This window comes from Motacilla alba, chromosome 7 (genome assembly GCF_015832195.1).
Source record: "Motacilla alba alba isolate MOTALB_02 chromosome 7, Motacilla_alba_V1.0_pri, whole genome shotgun sequence".
In the NCBI taxonomy this organism is placed as follows: domain Eukaryota; kingdom Metazoa; phylum Chordata; class Aves; order Passeriformes; family Motacillidae; genus Motacilla; species Motacilla alba.
In genome coordinates, this window is record NC_052022.1 from 26372968 (window position 1) to 26388412 (window position 15445).

The window sequence follows — 15445 nt, forward strand, 5'->3', positions numbered from 1 at the left end:
AAAGAAAAAGCAGCACCAAACAAGTGGCACCTGTTGTGTTAAAGACATTGTGCAGAGCCCATGAGCACACAAGTAAATCACTGCCTGAATGACATTTTATGTTAGAAAAACATTCTGCAGAAGAGCATTCACTCATGGACAAGAATCTCCCCAATATCTGGCAATATCTGATAAAAAAATACATGAAAGACTCCTCTCCCTCAATACATACACAGGCGTCCTGTGTCCCCAGACTCTTTGTCACATTTTTCACCTGTTCTGAACCTCTCCTACTCCAACACATCATAAAACCTTCTTTTTTAAAGGGTTAACAAAATAAAACATGCATTTCTTCAGCACCATAGCAGGATATAATTACTGAAGGTTGTTATTACATGTAACATCTGGATATTCATCAGTTTAAAACTGAATGGCACAGGAATCCAAGGGAAGGATGCACATTCTTAAAAGACATGATGTATTACTCTAAAGGCAAGAAAAACCCCAGCATTGATGAAATAGCATATTTTAAACTTATCAGAGGGGATGTAAAGGAAGCATCTACAAGGACAAACATTCATACCTCACCTGAAAAATCTGATCATTTGTTTCTGACTCTCCTGCACCATTACAGCTGCCTAGGAACAAATCGTCAGATCCTTCCATAGCAATCTCATGGTCAGCTCTGCTCTCTTCCATTACAAGGTGACCTGAGAAGGTTATAAAAGTTCATTTTAGCCTTCTGCCAGGAGATTGCCACAGGTGTTGTCTTCAGGTCTTACAAATTTAGTGTTACAAGTTCTAGGGCTGTTGCACTAGATAACAGCAGAGTTCTCAAGAAATCCTTGCCTCCTTATCACATTATTACTCACTGCAGGAAAATTCCAGTGTGCTGCTCCAGGAGTACAGCTTAGCCTTTTATATGAGACAATTTGCTTGATTTGTCATTGCATACACAGATACAAAACACACATACACCCTCCCACGATTTTCATCTGAATGTGTCCAAAAGCACTGAACTAACAACCACACACATCCAGAGAACACTTGATATTTAAGCACATGCCAGCAGTGCTTTATAAATATATTAGTCACCTTCTTCCATAATCACCAGACAGAATTTGCATTATGTAACTCTGTCATGCAGACATCTTGAAGTAAATCAATTTGTTTTAAAGGCTTATAAGACAGCATATAAATGAAATAAAATTACTGTTGTTAGTCTACAGTGGTATGTTTTGGGCAGAAAAAAACACCAGATAAGTAAAACAAAATTTGGAATTCATCATGTGGTGAAAGACAAAAAGACAGAGTTCCCAGCACTCCAGAGATTTACCTCCTTTCCCAAAGGAAGCTTCAAGACACTCAGCTGCCCGTTACAAACCTTCAAACAGACAGATAATATTGGACAGCGAATGGCCACAATGCTCTCCTGCACACAGCACACCCTTTAAAGCAGCAACCAATCCCAAACCAATCCCAATTCACAAGCAGCAGGACAAAACTACAATTAACTTGGCCCCTAGCTAACAAGAGTTTACATATATAAGACTACACACACAACATACCCAGCTGAATAGAAGAAAACTTAACTCCTGTAGTTTGGGGTGAAGGAGGGGGAAGGGTGGTCACGATTTTTTCCCTTCAGTATTTTATTTTAAAGACAGGCTGCATTATATTAGCACATGACTCCTACCAGCTGTATCTTCTTCACCACACCACGCAAGCAAATTCCTCAAGATGGACCTTCTTGGCTGTGGTATTTCAACTGTTTACAGCTTTTGCAAGGAGACTCTAACAGGCTAGAGAGCAACTTCAAAAGAACCGTACAACTCTTAAAGCACAGATTTATTCTGCTTTGCAAAGGTATAAAGGACACAAAGGCAAAGTAAATCCACATCTCCTTGGCTTTTGAAGCTGAATAAAGCATCCTGCTGATACAAACAACATTGAGAAGTTAAGCAGCTCATATGCTCAATATATTAATACTTTAATCTAAAGCAGATTTATTTTTCCATTCAATTTTCAAGTGATGACACTCCAGACCAAGTTCCAAATGAAGTCACCCCATGTTTACCAAATATTTTTGAGCTTTGGATCTGAGAACAATTATATGATGTTTCAGTTAAAACGTCTGAAGCATCTTAGCAGCAAATGGAAAAAAAAAAAACAACCAGAAAACTAGATTTCATCATCACTCAACCATTTCCTCTCAGTTCAAAGATGTAAAGAAGGGATGGCAGTTTTGCAAAAGCAGCACATTTAGTTCCTTGAGATAAACTGAGTTTGTTCCAGAGATACTGATAACACGTACTCTGAGCATGCTGGAAGCCAACAAGAGAGCACAAGGACAGCTCTGTGGGGATAGACCAATGACCCCAGCAGCCCAGCATCCTGGATCTAACAACAGTTAATAACAAAGCTCAGGGGAAAAACATACAGCAGTAAGGTAAATACACAGTGATATTTACCCAGCTTCCTTTCATAAGCAGCCCAGAAATACCTGAAACTTTATATTTATGTTTAAAATAATCCCCGTGGTACAATTTTGCCCCATGATTTTGTCTAATCACTGTTGTAACCCAGGCAAACCACTACACACACATCACTTGGAAAATCAACTTCAGGGTTTAACCACCCAGGTTTCATTAAGCTAAGTGCTTGTGTGCAACCACAAACAAAAATTATTATTTTTTGTCGTAAAGAAATATGCTTCTACAGAGGTGCACAAGTTCATGCACAGTTAATAGATCTTACAGCTGTATAAATATTGCTGACCAATTCCCCAAAGAGGAGAGTTAAATCCTGAATATTTATGTGTACATCGATATACGGATATTTTGTCATTAACATGTAAATAACACGTATCGCTTCATAAACATTAAGTGAGCACCACAAAAATTCCCACTGTAACGCCAGTGTATCACACATTTAACAGGTGGCTGAAGGAGAAATGTGGAAGTTTAACGTTAGTGCACAGTGGGAACAAAAGCTGCATCCTCAAAGCACACAGGCAGTTCTCTGTGCCTCGGCTTTAGCCTTAACACAACTCCACCCTCACCACTTTACAGGCTGCTTCCCGAGTCCAGCATTCCAGGGTTAGTGTAGTTTAAATGCCACAGGTCTATTTCCTTCACCGTGCTGCCATTTGGGAAGCACTTTTCTCAAAAAAAAAGAGAAATCTGTGGCCATTGTTGTCCCAGGTTCACCTCTACAAAGACAGCAAGCAGCCACAGAAACTGCTACCACAGGCAAACATGATAACCATCGTGAGCACTGTAGGCAGGGTGTTGGTTATACTTAACAGAAAATACATCCAGTCGAATGCTTCACCATCATCTCTTTTGGGTTTTCTGCAAGGTGTCGCAGAGGTTTTATAAGAAGACTTTGGATAACTGCATAGCTTACAGCAATCAAAATTCACTGCCTGAAAAAGCTCCCGCTGAGGGCATTTCTCTACAACCATTCACAGTGGCACAAATTCACAAGGGCATGAATTCCAGTAAAACATATCAGGGAGGAAATTAGGGCACAGTGATACTGCCCAATAAAGGAGTTACAAGTAGCTTTGTCAACTTGTACCAGGTTTGAGATTTAGGATTATCTCTATCATGGAAGAGAGGAGACAGATGCTGTTAAGAATACAGAGAACATCTGAGGACTCACACTTAAAAGGTTTCTCAAGTCAGTTTTTTGTAGACAACGCCAATAACCGGAAAATGCACCTGCGTCAATTTCGCTGACAAACAACGCTAGGTCTGTGAAGTTTGTTTAAGAAATAGATGAGGTTTCAGAGTCTCACGAAACAGCAAACACCCAACACCCGCCCGCTCCAACAAGCGGAGTCACCAAGACCGAGTCAGCACCCAGGGAAACCCCAGCTGCTCCCCAGAGGCCGCGAAGGACTGTCAGAAAGGTGGGGGAAAAAATTTATAAACAGCGCAAGCAGACAGCATGTCCTCCCTCACACAAGCAGCCTTCTCCCAAAACACCAAACTCACTTACAGCCTCTTTTAAAGTCCACCGCGCGTTGGGTTTATTACTTCTAGCAGGCAGTTTATTGTGGGTGTGTCGCTTGACAAGCAGAGAAACACAACCCGAGTGACTCCAAGCAGAGACCACCGCTCCAGCGACCCCGGGCGCCACACGGGGCACTGCCCGACCCGGCACAGCCCGGCGGGGCACAGGAGCCGCTCCCGCGCCCGTGAGGGACCCCGGAACGCGCCCCAGCCCTGAGGAGCGCGGAGGGCGCCTCAGCCCGCACCCGTCGCACCCCTCGGCACCGCAGCCCCGCGGCGGGGGCGGCGGGAAACACCGGCCGGGGCCCCGTGGCGGCGGCCCGGGAGGAGATGCCGGAGCCGCGTTACTCCACCTGGGCTCGGCTCCCGCAGCCCCGCCGCCATGCGCGCCTCCGCTCCGCGCACGCGCGCCCGCCCTCAGCGCGGAGCGGGGCGGGGGCGCGCGGGGGGCGCCGGGAAGGCGGCGGCGCGCGGCCTCTCGGGAGCGCGGCGGGCGCGCGGCACGCGGGCGGCGCGCGGTCCCGCGGGGGGGCTCGGCCGGGGCGCGCCGCGACACGTGCTCGGTGCCGGCGACGGCGGCCGCCATGGCGCAGCTCACGGCGCGGTTCCGCACCCAGAACCGCAGGTGAGCGGCCTCCCCTCCCGGGCCGGGGCGGGTTCGGGAGCGGGTGACGCAGAGGTGGTAACGGAGCGCTGTGCCCGCAGGTTCGCCGTGGAGGATGTGCCCTTCTCGGTGCCCGCGACCTCCGAGACCACCGACCTCAGCCACCTCATCAACAAGCTGCTGGCGGCAGCGCACGGTAGGTCCCGCGGCGGGGGCGGCCCCTCGGAGCCCGGCGTGCCTCGTGTCCCCGGGCCGGGCCCGGCCCCGCGCGGGCTGTCACAGCCGGGCCGCAGCCCGAGCCGCTCCCGCCCCGCCGCCGTGGCCTGGCTGCCTACGGTGAGGCGCTCCTGGAGCTCCATCTGAAACGCTGCGGGTAGCGGCGCGGCTGGGCGTTCCCAGGAGAAATGGACCAAGGGCTGCAATAGTGTGTGTGCCCGGCGCCCAGGCCAGGCTGCCGCCGCGGATGGGAATGGAAATATTGCCCAAAACCTGGCACAAGAACTAATGAAACCAGAGGTTTCGTTTTTATAACAGCCTTTAAGAAAACCTCAGCTATTCTGTCGGTGATGAAATGGGCCCACTGACTTGAAAGCAGATCTGGGAAAGACACTTGTCCGATGTTGTTGGAAAATCCCATTTTCTGTAAGAAGCTGGGTCAGTGCTGTTATACCCTGCTTCTTGAACCTTTTGCCAGTTGCTTTCAACCCATGACATTGCAAACAGTCTTGAATAGAAAACTGGTCCACAGTGCAGCGCTTCTGCCAAAATGCAGAGCCTTTGTCATTTATGCCATTACAAAGGGAGAAATACAGTCCAAAAGTTCTTAGGATTTTCCTACTGCTGCCACACATACAGAGCTCTAGCTGGTGGTAACAAGTGGCAAGATCCCTACTGAACAGTCAGGAAGCACCTCTGGGGTTTGATTGCACAGAGTTACAGAGAAAATACAATAAGAGGCTAACAACTCTTTGAATCCAAACAGCAATTTTTCCTTCCTCTTAACTTAAGTAATCCTGTGAAAGTAATGGGCTGCCCACTTAAAACTGGGACAAAAAAGTAATTGGTTGGGGTTTTTGTTCTTGTTGTCATTTGTTTGGGGGTTTTGGGGGTTGTTTATGTTTGGGTCTTTTTTTAACTCTTCCTGGCTCTATTTCCCTGACCTAGTCACAAAATGATGCCATTCTTGATGATGTCAAATAACTAGTGACACCTGAACATTGATTTTTCCCATTTTGTTTCAGCGGATCACAAGTATGTGGAATTTGACTTCCTTATCAATGGCCAGTTCTTGCGATTGCCGCTGGTCACACACATGGAAATGGAAAATATTTCCACAGTGAGTCATACTCAACGTCTCCCCTTCTTGGACAGTAGAACATATTTAGCCAGTTTACTTCAATCTGATTTAGTTATTACACTAGTGGCTGGGTAGATTTCCTTGCTCAGTTTCATTTCTTTTCTTTCCCATGAGAATTCTGTGTATTTTTAAATCCATTATGAGCTGCAGAGATTAGAGACTACAGACAGAGCAGTGCAAGGAATGTTATCCAGTCTGTTGTCTGTGTACAGTTCATTGGGGAAATTCTTCTCTTGTTCAGTTCATCATTAATACATTTTTGTCTCTTATGGTGGGAGATAACAGGGATGTTTAATATTACCTCTAGAAAATGTTGCAGTGATCTAGACACCAGTTTTGTATTAGTAAATATAGAAGAAGAGGAATGTAAGAAGACTGAAATCACTTGCTTTTGCTTCCAGCCTGCTATTAATAATAATTTGATAAAAATATGGAAAGCAATGTAATTCACACTTTTTTCCTAAATACTTCTGTTTTACTGATGTGGCGAAGGACTTGGATACCAAGACCTTTGCTCAATAAACCTGTATATTTGTGCCACACTACAGTTAAATTTTACTGTTAGTGATTAAAAAAAACCCAAAACCATGCTGCATCACTAAATAAGTATTTTGTCTGTGAGCTCAGGAAGAAGTGGTGGAAATAGAGTATGTGGAGAAATACATGGCCCCTCAGCCAGAAGAATGCATCTTCCATGATGACTGGATCAGTTCTGTTCAAGCCACTGAAGAATGGTACCACACTAAGCCAGTTCTAAGTTTTGTCTTGCTTATTCATGTTCCTCCCTGGTATCAGATAGAGTGGGATTTTCTCTTTAATAATCTCTTGGGTGGGTTTTTTTCCCCTCTTTGCTTTATTTTTTTTAACCTGTCAAGTCAGTCAGCTATTTGCTTTTGTAAGCAGTTCACTTGTTACGCAGTCACAACAGTGACTTTAACACAGGTAGAAAACAGCTAGAGACACTGAACTTGAGATATATTGCTTATACAAATGAACAAAACAAATGCTGTTTAGTATCCTTTTTCTTAAAGGAAAACAAGTTTTCCTCATTACTCTTTTTTGCTTAAACCCTTGACTTCCAACATGACACCCGTCAGCAACAAATAGAGTAACATACCTTTCTGCAGAGATGTTCCTGAAAAAAAGCCAAAGAGGCATAATTGCCTTTTTCTACTGTATTTTCACATTTATTTCCCAATGAGCTAGGTAATGTTCATATATTAAGTAGAGATTTGAAAACCCTTTGAGAACCCCTGGCAACATACTAAAACTAACAAATTAAGTTTTGAATTATGTAAATTACAGAAGGGATCTTAAGTCCCACCATCCAGAACATGCAGTACTCTCACTGCTTGTCTTTCTAGCCTGTACTCTTGGCTTCCCAGTTGCAAGGCTTTAATGAAGCTTTGCTCTGTAGCAAAAAGATACTTTTTCCTCTTTCATGCTATTTCCTTTAAACCAGTTACTCTGCTAATAGTTTTGCCAAGTTTCTGGTTGAGGCTTTGTTTCATAAAAACATTTGTTGGTCTTAAAGGCAAAGATGTTTCCAATGCTGTTCCCTGTAGGATATTAACTGGCTGCTACGATCAGACTGCTCGGATCTGGTCTGTGGAAGGAAAATCCATCACGACAGTAGCTGGGCACACGGAAGTAGTGAAGGATGTGGCGTGGGTGAAGCAAGGTCAGTATGTATAGCAAGGCAATAGCAGTAGTTTGATTTACTTGGGGAGAAATGATATCATTCCTTAACTATGAATATTTAATTATCTAAATGTAATTATTTCAGTCTCTGTCAGTTGTGTAAGAAGTTAAGTCCTGGTGTGCATAAAATAGTCCTTTGACAGTAATGAATATCGTTACTTTAAGGTGGTTGTTTTCTCTCCACCTTGCAGTGTCCATGAGCAAATACTGGTGTATATGTAGCTATAGTAACTGTACTTGCAGGGTAACGTGATGTAAACTGAAGCACATATAAGTGTCTGTCTATCTGCTGTTTCTTCTAGGATTAGAATAATTATTTATAAAGACTTTGGAAAGCTGAGTTGGACACGAGTGTAACTTTTTTCTTCCTCAGATAGTTTATCGTGCCTGTTACTCAGTGCTTCCATGGACCAAACTGTGCTGCTTTGGGAGTGGAACGTGGAGAAAAACAAAGTGAAAGCCCTTCACTGCTGCAGGGGACACGCTGGCAGTGTCGAGTCCGTGGCTGTTGATTGTACAAGAACAAAAGTGAGTGACTTCTGGAAAGAAACCTTTGTGTTTTGGGATTTAGCAGCCTGTACCTCAAAAATCCTGGTTTTGTCCTTGCATGGGTATTCATCATTGTGATTTTATGACACAGTGATAATTTTCCAGTCTTGTTATAAGTGGTGGCTATTGAGAATTAGGAGTGTCACATCAATGCTAAGCCATAGAATCACAAAATCATTTAGTTTAGAAAACAAGTTAAAATTTAAAGTGTAATGCATGAGAATTGTATGCTATAATGAAGTGTTTTCAAATTTGACCTAAATTTTCGTGGTGGTTTTGGTGGGAAAAAGATTTCCAGAGTTCTTGGAAAAAGCAGGTGGTAAAGAGGTTCTTTCCCTTCACCCAGGAATTCAACAGTTATGAGCACTCCCACCAAAGGTGGAATCATTGCTCCCAGCTTGACTCAATATCAGACAGTTTAAAGTCAAACTTTTTGGTGCTGAAGGAAATAGTTATTTTGTAGATATTTTTCCTACAAAGGAAGTAAAAAGAATAATTTGATGTATGCCAAACATTTTGGAGGGGATTTTAGGAGCCCAGCACTGTTATTTGTATGTTATAACCCATTTTTCAAGCAGGTCTCTCTTCCAAGGTGTATCTGGATCAACATTTAACAAAATGTTTCTGTTCATACAGTTCTGCAGTGGATCCTGGGATAAGATGTTAAAGATCTGGTCTGCAGGTAAGATGTAAGTTTGTAAGGTTATACATCACTACGCTGCGTTAATGGTTTGATTAATTACACAGTTTCTGATCTTGTTGTCACCTGCACGATGGCACCATGAATATGGGGATTTGCTTAATTACTTACATGGAGATGGAATTCAAAAATCTGTAGCTCAAGTCTGCTTGTATTCTGTCCCAGTACCTACAGATGAAGAGGATGAAATGGAAGAAGCAGCTAACAGACCACGGAAGAAGCAGAAAACAGAACAGCTTGGACTAACAAGGGTAAGATGAGCTCTGGGTTTGTCCAGGATTTTGCTTCAGAAGTGTAGCCACAACAAATAATTTCCCTTTACTAAAGGTGACTTTAAAACTGCTGGTATGTCTCAGGATAATAAGACTCTTTTATTTGTTTGATAACTTACTCAAATCTGTCCCCATTAAATTCTAGACTCCCCTGGCAACCCTCTCTGGCCACACAGAAGCCATCTCCTCTGTGCTGTGGTCAGATGCTGAAGAAATTTGCAGTGCATCGTGGGACCACACCATTAAACTCTGGGATGCTGAGACTGGAGATCTCAAATCAACTTTGGTGAGATCATTGTACTCCGGCTGTAGGTTCAGCTGAAGTTCAGCTCAGAGAAAGAGAAAAAGCTGTGTAAAATAGTATCTCCTGTCTTAGTTACTATTTTCTTTCCTGACAGACAGGAAACAAAGTGTTTAATTCTGTCTCCTACTCACCCCTGTGTCGGCGTCTTGCATCAGGGAGCACTGACAGACACATCAGACTATGGGATCCTCGCAGCAAAGGTGAGCTTAAACATGCATGGTCTCAAAAATGTTCTTCCAAATCAGAACTTTGTCCTGTTGAGAGACATCTCACAAACTTTTCTGGTCCCTCTGCTTGAAACCAGCCATTTGGGGGCTTTTATTAAATACAAAGCTTCATGGTACCATATTTCATAAACAGATGGAATTACAGATATTATGACTGAGCCTATCAGATTTATGTTCATAGACACATTTCATAGAATGGTTTGGGTTGGAAAGGACCTTAAAGATCATCTAGTTCCTGCCCAGGGCAGGGGCTCCTTCCACCAGAGCAGATTGCTCAGAGCCCCACACAGCCTGGCCTTGAACACATCTCTGTAGGCTCTGTTCAGGCACTGGAAGGCCACAAATAGTAATAACATTTACTTGTTTAGCTTCTGTAAATCTAATCCAAAGTTCACTAGCATATTACGTGTTGTTAATAAAATCAATTTCTTTTGTTTGCTTAAAAAATCTTTGAAATTGAAGTTTAGTGACAAGAAAATATATTTTAAGCGGTCTCAGGTTGGTTTCTTTTTTGTTTGGTTTGGTTTGTTTCTTTGGGTTTTTTTCTTCCCCAAAACTTGTGTGGCTTACATTTTTTCACTTTATTTAGAGTTCACTTAACACTTAACTTGAACTGCAATTGCACTGGATTTTGCACACATCTTCAAAGTGCTGGTTTCAGCATCTGCTGATGTCTGTGTTTTTTCCTCTTTCCATTCAGATGGCTCCTTGGTTCTCCTGTCTCTGACATCTCACACAGGCTGGGTGACATCTGTGAAGTGGTCACCTACCCACGAGCATCAGCTGATCTCTGGTTCTCTGGACAACATTGTGAAGCTTTGGGACACAAGAAGGTAAAATAAACCTGTGTTTGTTGCTGTGCAAAGACATGTAAGCTTACAGGGTGAGCTACCCCTCATGAAGTAGCAAAAGCACTCAGAGACATTCAGTGGAAACACCTATGGCAATTGTGAAAATCCTCTAGGTTTTGGACGTCAACCACATAATAAAAAGGATAAAAATACTTGTAGTCTACCACAGGGCTGGAAAACATAAGCTGTTGAGCAGCATCTACACATGGAAAAGGAAGCTATAATAAATTCTTCCCAAGAAGCGATTGAATTTTAGGCTCGAAGTTGTTTGCAAGCAGATGAAAAATGTTGTTGCTTTCCTCTTTGGGGATGTAGGAGAGGATAATACTAATGTGATTTGCTCTGGGGAAAGCAGAGGAAGCACCACAGATGGTCAATGTCTGTACTCTCTCAAAGTGTTTATAACTGCTTGGTCACAGCTGTGTGATAGCATTGGGATAGCATCTCTCCCTGGGACCAGTTGTTGTCTGTGATTGCTCACATAACTTTAAACCTGTTTTTCACCAGTTGCAAAGCTCCTCTGTATGACTTGGCTGCTCACGAAGACAAGGTTTTGTGTGTGGACTGGACAGAAGCAGGGGTAAGAATCTGAAGAGCAAGTTACTTGATTTATATGCATGGTGTTTGAGAAGAGAGCTAAAAGCAGCCATGGGCTGTTACTTCCTTATGCTTAAAGCTAGAAGAGAACAGGCAGTTGTAGTTGTGCTGTGTTTGTTTGATGCCTGGCTGGTGATGTCCCAGCCACTGCAGCATGTCCCCACACTCTGCAAAGGGGAAGGGTGGGAGCAGGAGCTCAGTGGCTTTAACTGAGCATTACAGTGATATTCCAGACAAGGAGAGATGAGAACAGCACTGCAGAAAACACAGAAAATACATGTCCCAAGGTAGCCTTCTGCCACTGGGACTAGAGCACGAAGTAAAGCTGGGGCGTGGCAGTCAGTACATGTAGAAGGGGAAACTGTATAATCCTCTAGAGCAAGCTGTTCTGCTGCTGCAGTGGTACATGCATTTAAAATTACCAAAACCCCAGTTCTGTGAATGTTCAAGATTCTCAGTGTGGCTCCTGATCACTGTAAAAGTCAGGAAAAGCTTTATCAGCTTTCCTACACAAGTTTCACTTCTAATTTTAAGAGGAGAGTAAGAGGCAAAGTTGCTTCTGCACTTTGATTCCAGGATTTAGCCATGCATTAACAGTTCATTATTCACTGCTGCTTTTTATAAAGGAAAGAAAAATTGAGTCCTTGACTTCTGTGTACTTAATTTTGCTTGGTTCTGATATTAACCACAGTTTCCTTCTCTCATCAGTTGTTACTGAGTGGAGGAGCAGACAACAAACTGTATTGCTACAGATACCCAGCTACAGCCTCTGATGTTGGGGCATGAAGGTCAACAGCCAGAAGACATTTTTTAAAAACAAAGATTTTTGCAGTAGATGCTAATAGATTAGCATCTCTACACAACCAGCTCTGAAGAAAGGAGGAGTTTGTTGCTCAGAGAGCCGTTCTTGGTTTTGTATTGGTAAACTGTATCCATATTTGTCACAGAAAAATAGCAAAGCCCAAATGGGATTCATGTGAAACAAAGCAAAGGTCATTTCCTTCCTTTTTGATGGCTTTGAATTAACATCTTTTAAATTACTATTTGTACAGCCCTTTTAATGAGATGTAAACTCTTTGCTGATACTTACAGAAAAACTACACAATGACTAAATTATTTTTTGAGTTTACCTGCTTTATGTTGGGAAAAAAAAATAAAGCTTTTATCAACAGTTCATTGGTTTAGTGTGTCATTTCAGATAAAAAAGAGATTTCAGCTCTCCTCTCAGTCTGGCTCTTGGCAGTTCTTATGATTTAGTCCTTAATTAAGAACTCAGACTTCTTTCTAGGATGAAGACTTGGTATATGTGCAGTATAAATAGCATACATTTATATGATGATATACAGGAACTTGACAGATTTACTGGCAGATGAAATATTCCATATTTTAGTAGCTCATAAATTAGGGTTGTAGGTTATAAGAATGCCAGCCTTGTACCACAGTACTTGTTGTGCTGCTGTACCACTCATGTGGTGTCTTGGACCTAAGGATGTGTAGAAACAATGGTGGATCACACAGAAGGCAGAAGTGGAAGTAATTTGTTCTTACAAAGAACAGACACAGAAAGCTGCAATAGCTTTTAGGTTGATCGAGGATAAGCACTATTCAAACATACTCAATTTTCAATTTCTCTGCTGGTGGTTTTGCTTTCAGTTCAGCATTCAAATGGAAAAGCTTTGCTGCAGCTTGTTAGAATACATACATGTGATGTTCAACCAGCACACTGTTAAACTGTGTGGAGATCTCACTTGAATGTCCTCACCAATGTCTTGGCTTTCAATCAGTGTAACACCTGTACAGCACTAACAAGTCAAATGCTTAAATTAATAATTTTTCTTTGAAGAGTGGGAACTCCAACCTCCAGGTTTATAATATAAATAAATAAATAAATATAAAAATTACATATAGACTATATATATACTGCATATACAGTTCTGAGTAAGGAGTTTCAAGAAATATGAAAGAGCAAAACTGGTGAAAATGGCAAAGGACAGGGGAAGGATCTCTGATCCCTTTGCTCTACAAGTGAAGTACTGCAACTAACAACTTATATGCCTATGTCTAAAGACTCATTAAAGCAAGGTAAATAAGCTTAATACGGTTTTCTTGCCTTCCCAGAAAGATTTAGAAAACACTTTTTGAAAAAGATCATGTTACCCGAAGTGTCAGCTTATCTTAGACTAATATTTAGCCTCAAACATACCCAGTGGCATTAGTTGTTTTAGTTTCAATGAATCCATCAGATCTACTAGTACCTGTAAAAAAATGCACAGAATTTATCTAGAAAGGTAGGTTTTGATAGACCACAGTGAAAAGCAGGAGATTTTTTTACCCTCCTCTGGTCTGGAAAAGTACTGTGGCAAAGGAACAGCCCAAGAAGGAACTAAGTAAACCATATTAACATGAAGTGATACCAGTGAAAGTACAATGTATTTTTGGAATATATCTGTATTACCACTGTCCATAAATTATCCTGAAACCAAGACATTTTACATTTGGCTGACAGTTCTTTCAATGACCTGTAATCTTAAATAAAATGGTTCAGTAAGACTTTTGAACATGCAGTCCTTCTATTTAAAATAATCATGTGAAATTACAGTGATCAACACGAGTTGATTTTAAAACTGCAGAAGAACTGAGTCAAATGTATGGTAATCCAGAGTCAAGGTGCTGATGGTGATTCTACTCACAAAAAATACTTTTCTCCTCCCCTAAAAACCATTTCTGCATATTCATTGTGCCCTAGTAGCATAATACAAAACAGTAAGGAATTTTTATGTACTAACTGCCAATTTTGCTTAAACATAAAAGTGATTCTACAAGTGAGGGGAAAGAAGACAAAAATCAGCTACTGCCAGATTGACCTACGTTTGTTTTTTTTATCGATGGGAGGTGGGGGTTGGTTTGTTTTTGAGAGGCAGTGCAATACACATTGTTCTATTTCTGTCTTTTCATTCTGCACTGACACCTGGCATAAACTGTCCACCAGCACGCATGTGCTGCTCTAAACACAGTTCAAGCACCACCATGCACTGACACACATTAAAAGCATTAGCTCAAGACGAGGTTTCACCTGCTTGATCCCTGGCTTAGTGTCACATTTGCATTTTCTGTTCATGTGTTTCCTTTTACCCAGCTGGTTCTTTCAGCTTTCTTCTTGCTTTGAGAATTTCATCTTTGCTTCTGGATGGCTGCCATCCCTTCCCTACAGCCAGCCCTGGCAGAGCACTGGTTTTTCTCTCTTGTTAGCATTTGGCTAATTTTTTAAACCTCAGTCTTCTCTCAAGTGGGAGACTGAATTAAAAACGAGGGAAGGAAACATTAAATAAAGTAAATATTCCAGTGACACACAACCTGAATGGGTGTGTGTGGATAATGTGGACACAGGAGTTTGGGCCAACAATGCAGATCTCCAGCCAGCACTGCTCTGCCTGTCCCTTTCAACCTACAGAACAGAGCCCAGGGTGAGGTTTGTCCTTAGTGAAGACAAACTTACTGAAGTTTTCATTGGTTTTGTACAGGCTGATAAATTTCCAGGATAAACTCAGCATACTCCTCTAGATTTTAGCATGCATACCTTAGGAAAGAGATCTAACCACATATGCTTAAAAGTGACTTCTGCAATTTAAATAAAAGTGTTTCACTGAGATCAGAAGGAAGCACAAGGATAAAGGAATACACTTTCAATGAAAACTCCTAAGATAAAGGAATACACTTTTAATGAAAACTCCTAAGATGTCAGATTTTCTCCTGAATTTTCTGACATTTCTGCAACAGAAAGCAGTAAATAGGCACAGGCACAAATTCCCTAAAGGAAAAACACGTTTTTGTTACACTCCTATGTTGATTTAAGTCTTATTAAATGTGGATATAACTTGAAGAATTGCAGATTTTCTCATTACTGAATTAACGAAGGGTACAAGTTATCTCCAAAATTGTGTGATGATAACACGATTCTTAAAAAAGCAAACAACCCCTCCAAACAACAACAACAACCAAAAGTCCCAAGCAAGCAGCAGATTTAGGCTGATCTGTTCCATGACCTCTCGGAAATTTTAGCATGTGCTCTTCTCCCTTGCTGTGGGGAAGGCAAAAGGTTTTATCAGAATAAAACTTAATGAGAACTAGGTCAACACACTTCACATTTCTGCTCCCTGTCAGAATGGGGCTGCCAAGCTGGCCCTGACACACCCCAGTCCAGGGGTAAATGCAGTTTATGGATTAACACCCTGCTTGAATTCGAGAAGCACGAGGCTACAGTGACCTGCACAGACACTGCATTGGC

At 42.1% G+C, this 15445-nt stretch overlaps 2 protein-coding genes across 17 annotated transcripts in view; one reads left to right on the forward strand and one right to left on the reverse strand.

Moving 5' to 3' along the window:
* CARF (calcium responsive transcription factor) overlaps positions 1–4403 on the reverse strand; it is a 35628-nt gene extending 31225 nt beyond the window's left edge. For 8 of the 16 annotated variants that reach the window (XM_038142337.1, XM_038142334.1, XM_038142327.1 and 5 more), the window contains exon 1: positions 568–4373. The gene's annotated coding sequence lies outside the window, so the exon portion shown is untranslated. Of the gene's footprint in view, positions 1–562 lie in introns of all 16 variants that reach the window. The other 8 variants (XM_038142331.1, XM_038142332.1, XM_038142326.1 and 5 more) reach the window with 8 other exon arrangements.
* A 30-nt stretch (positions 4404–4433) lies between these two features.
* WDR12 (WD repeat domain 12) lies at positions 4434–12334 on the forward strand. The gene is made up of 13 exons (XM_038142343.1): positions 4434–4623; positions 4704–4798; positions 5844–5938; positions 6587–6693; positions 7525–7640; positions 8034–8188; positions 8846–8891; positions 9075–9160; positions 9327–9467; positions 9580–9685; positions 10413–10545; positions 11071–11143; positions 11869–12334. The coding sequence occupies exons 1-13, from the start codon at positions 4583–4585 to the stop codon at positions 11944–11946; spliced, it is 1272 nt and encodes a 423-aa protein (XP_037998271.1). The 5' UTR covers positions 4434–4582; the 3' UTR covers positions 11947–12334.
* Positions 12335–15445: the final 3111 nt, after the last annotated feature.

What these genes read in the sequence shown, in the direction of transcription:
- WDR12 (XM_038142343.1), top strand. Translation starts at nt 4,583, where the DNA reads ATGGCGCAGCTCACGGCGCGGTTCCGCACCCAGAACCGCAG. An exon ending in TTCCGCACCCAGAACCGCAG is followed by an intron (nt 4,624 to 4,703) that starts GTGAGCGGCCTC and finishes CTGTGCCCGCAG; the next exon opens with GTTCGCCGTGGAGGATGTGC. An exon ending in AAGCTTTGGGACACAAGAAG is followed by an intron (nt 10,546 to 11,070) that starts GTAAAATAAACC and finishes GTTTTTCACCAG; the next exon opens with TTGCAAAGCTCCTCTGTATG.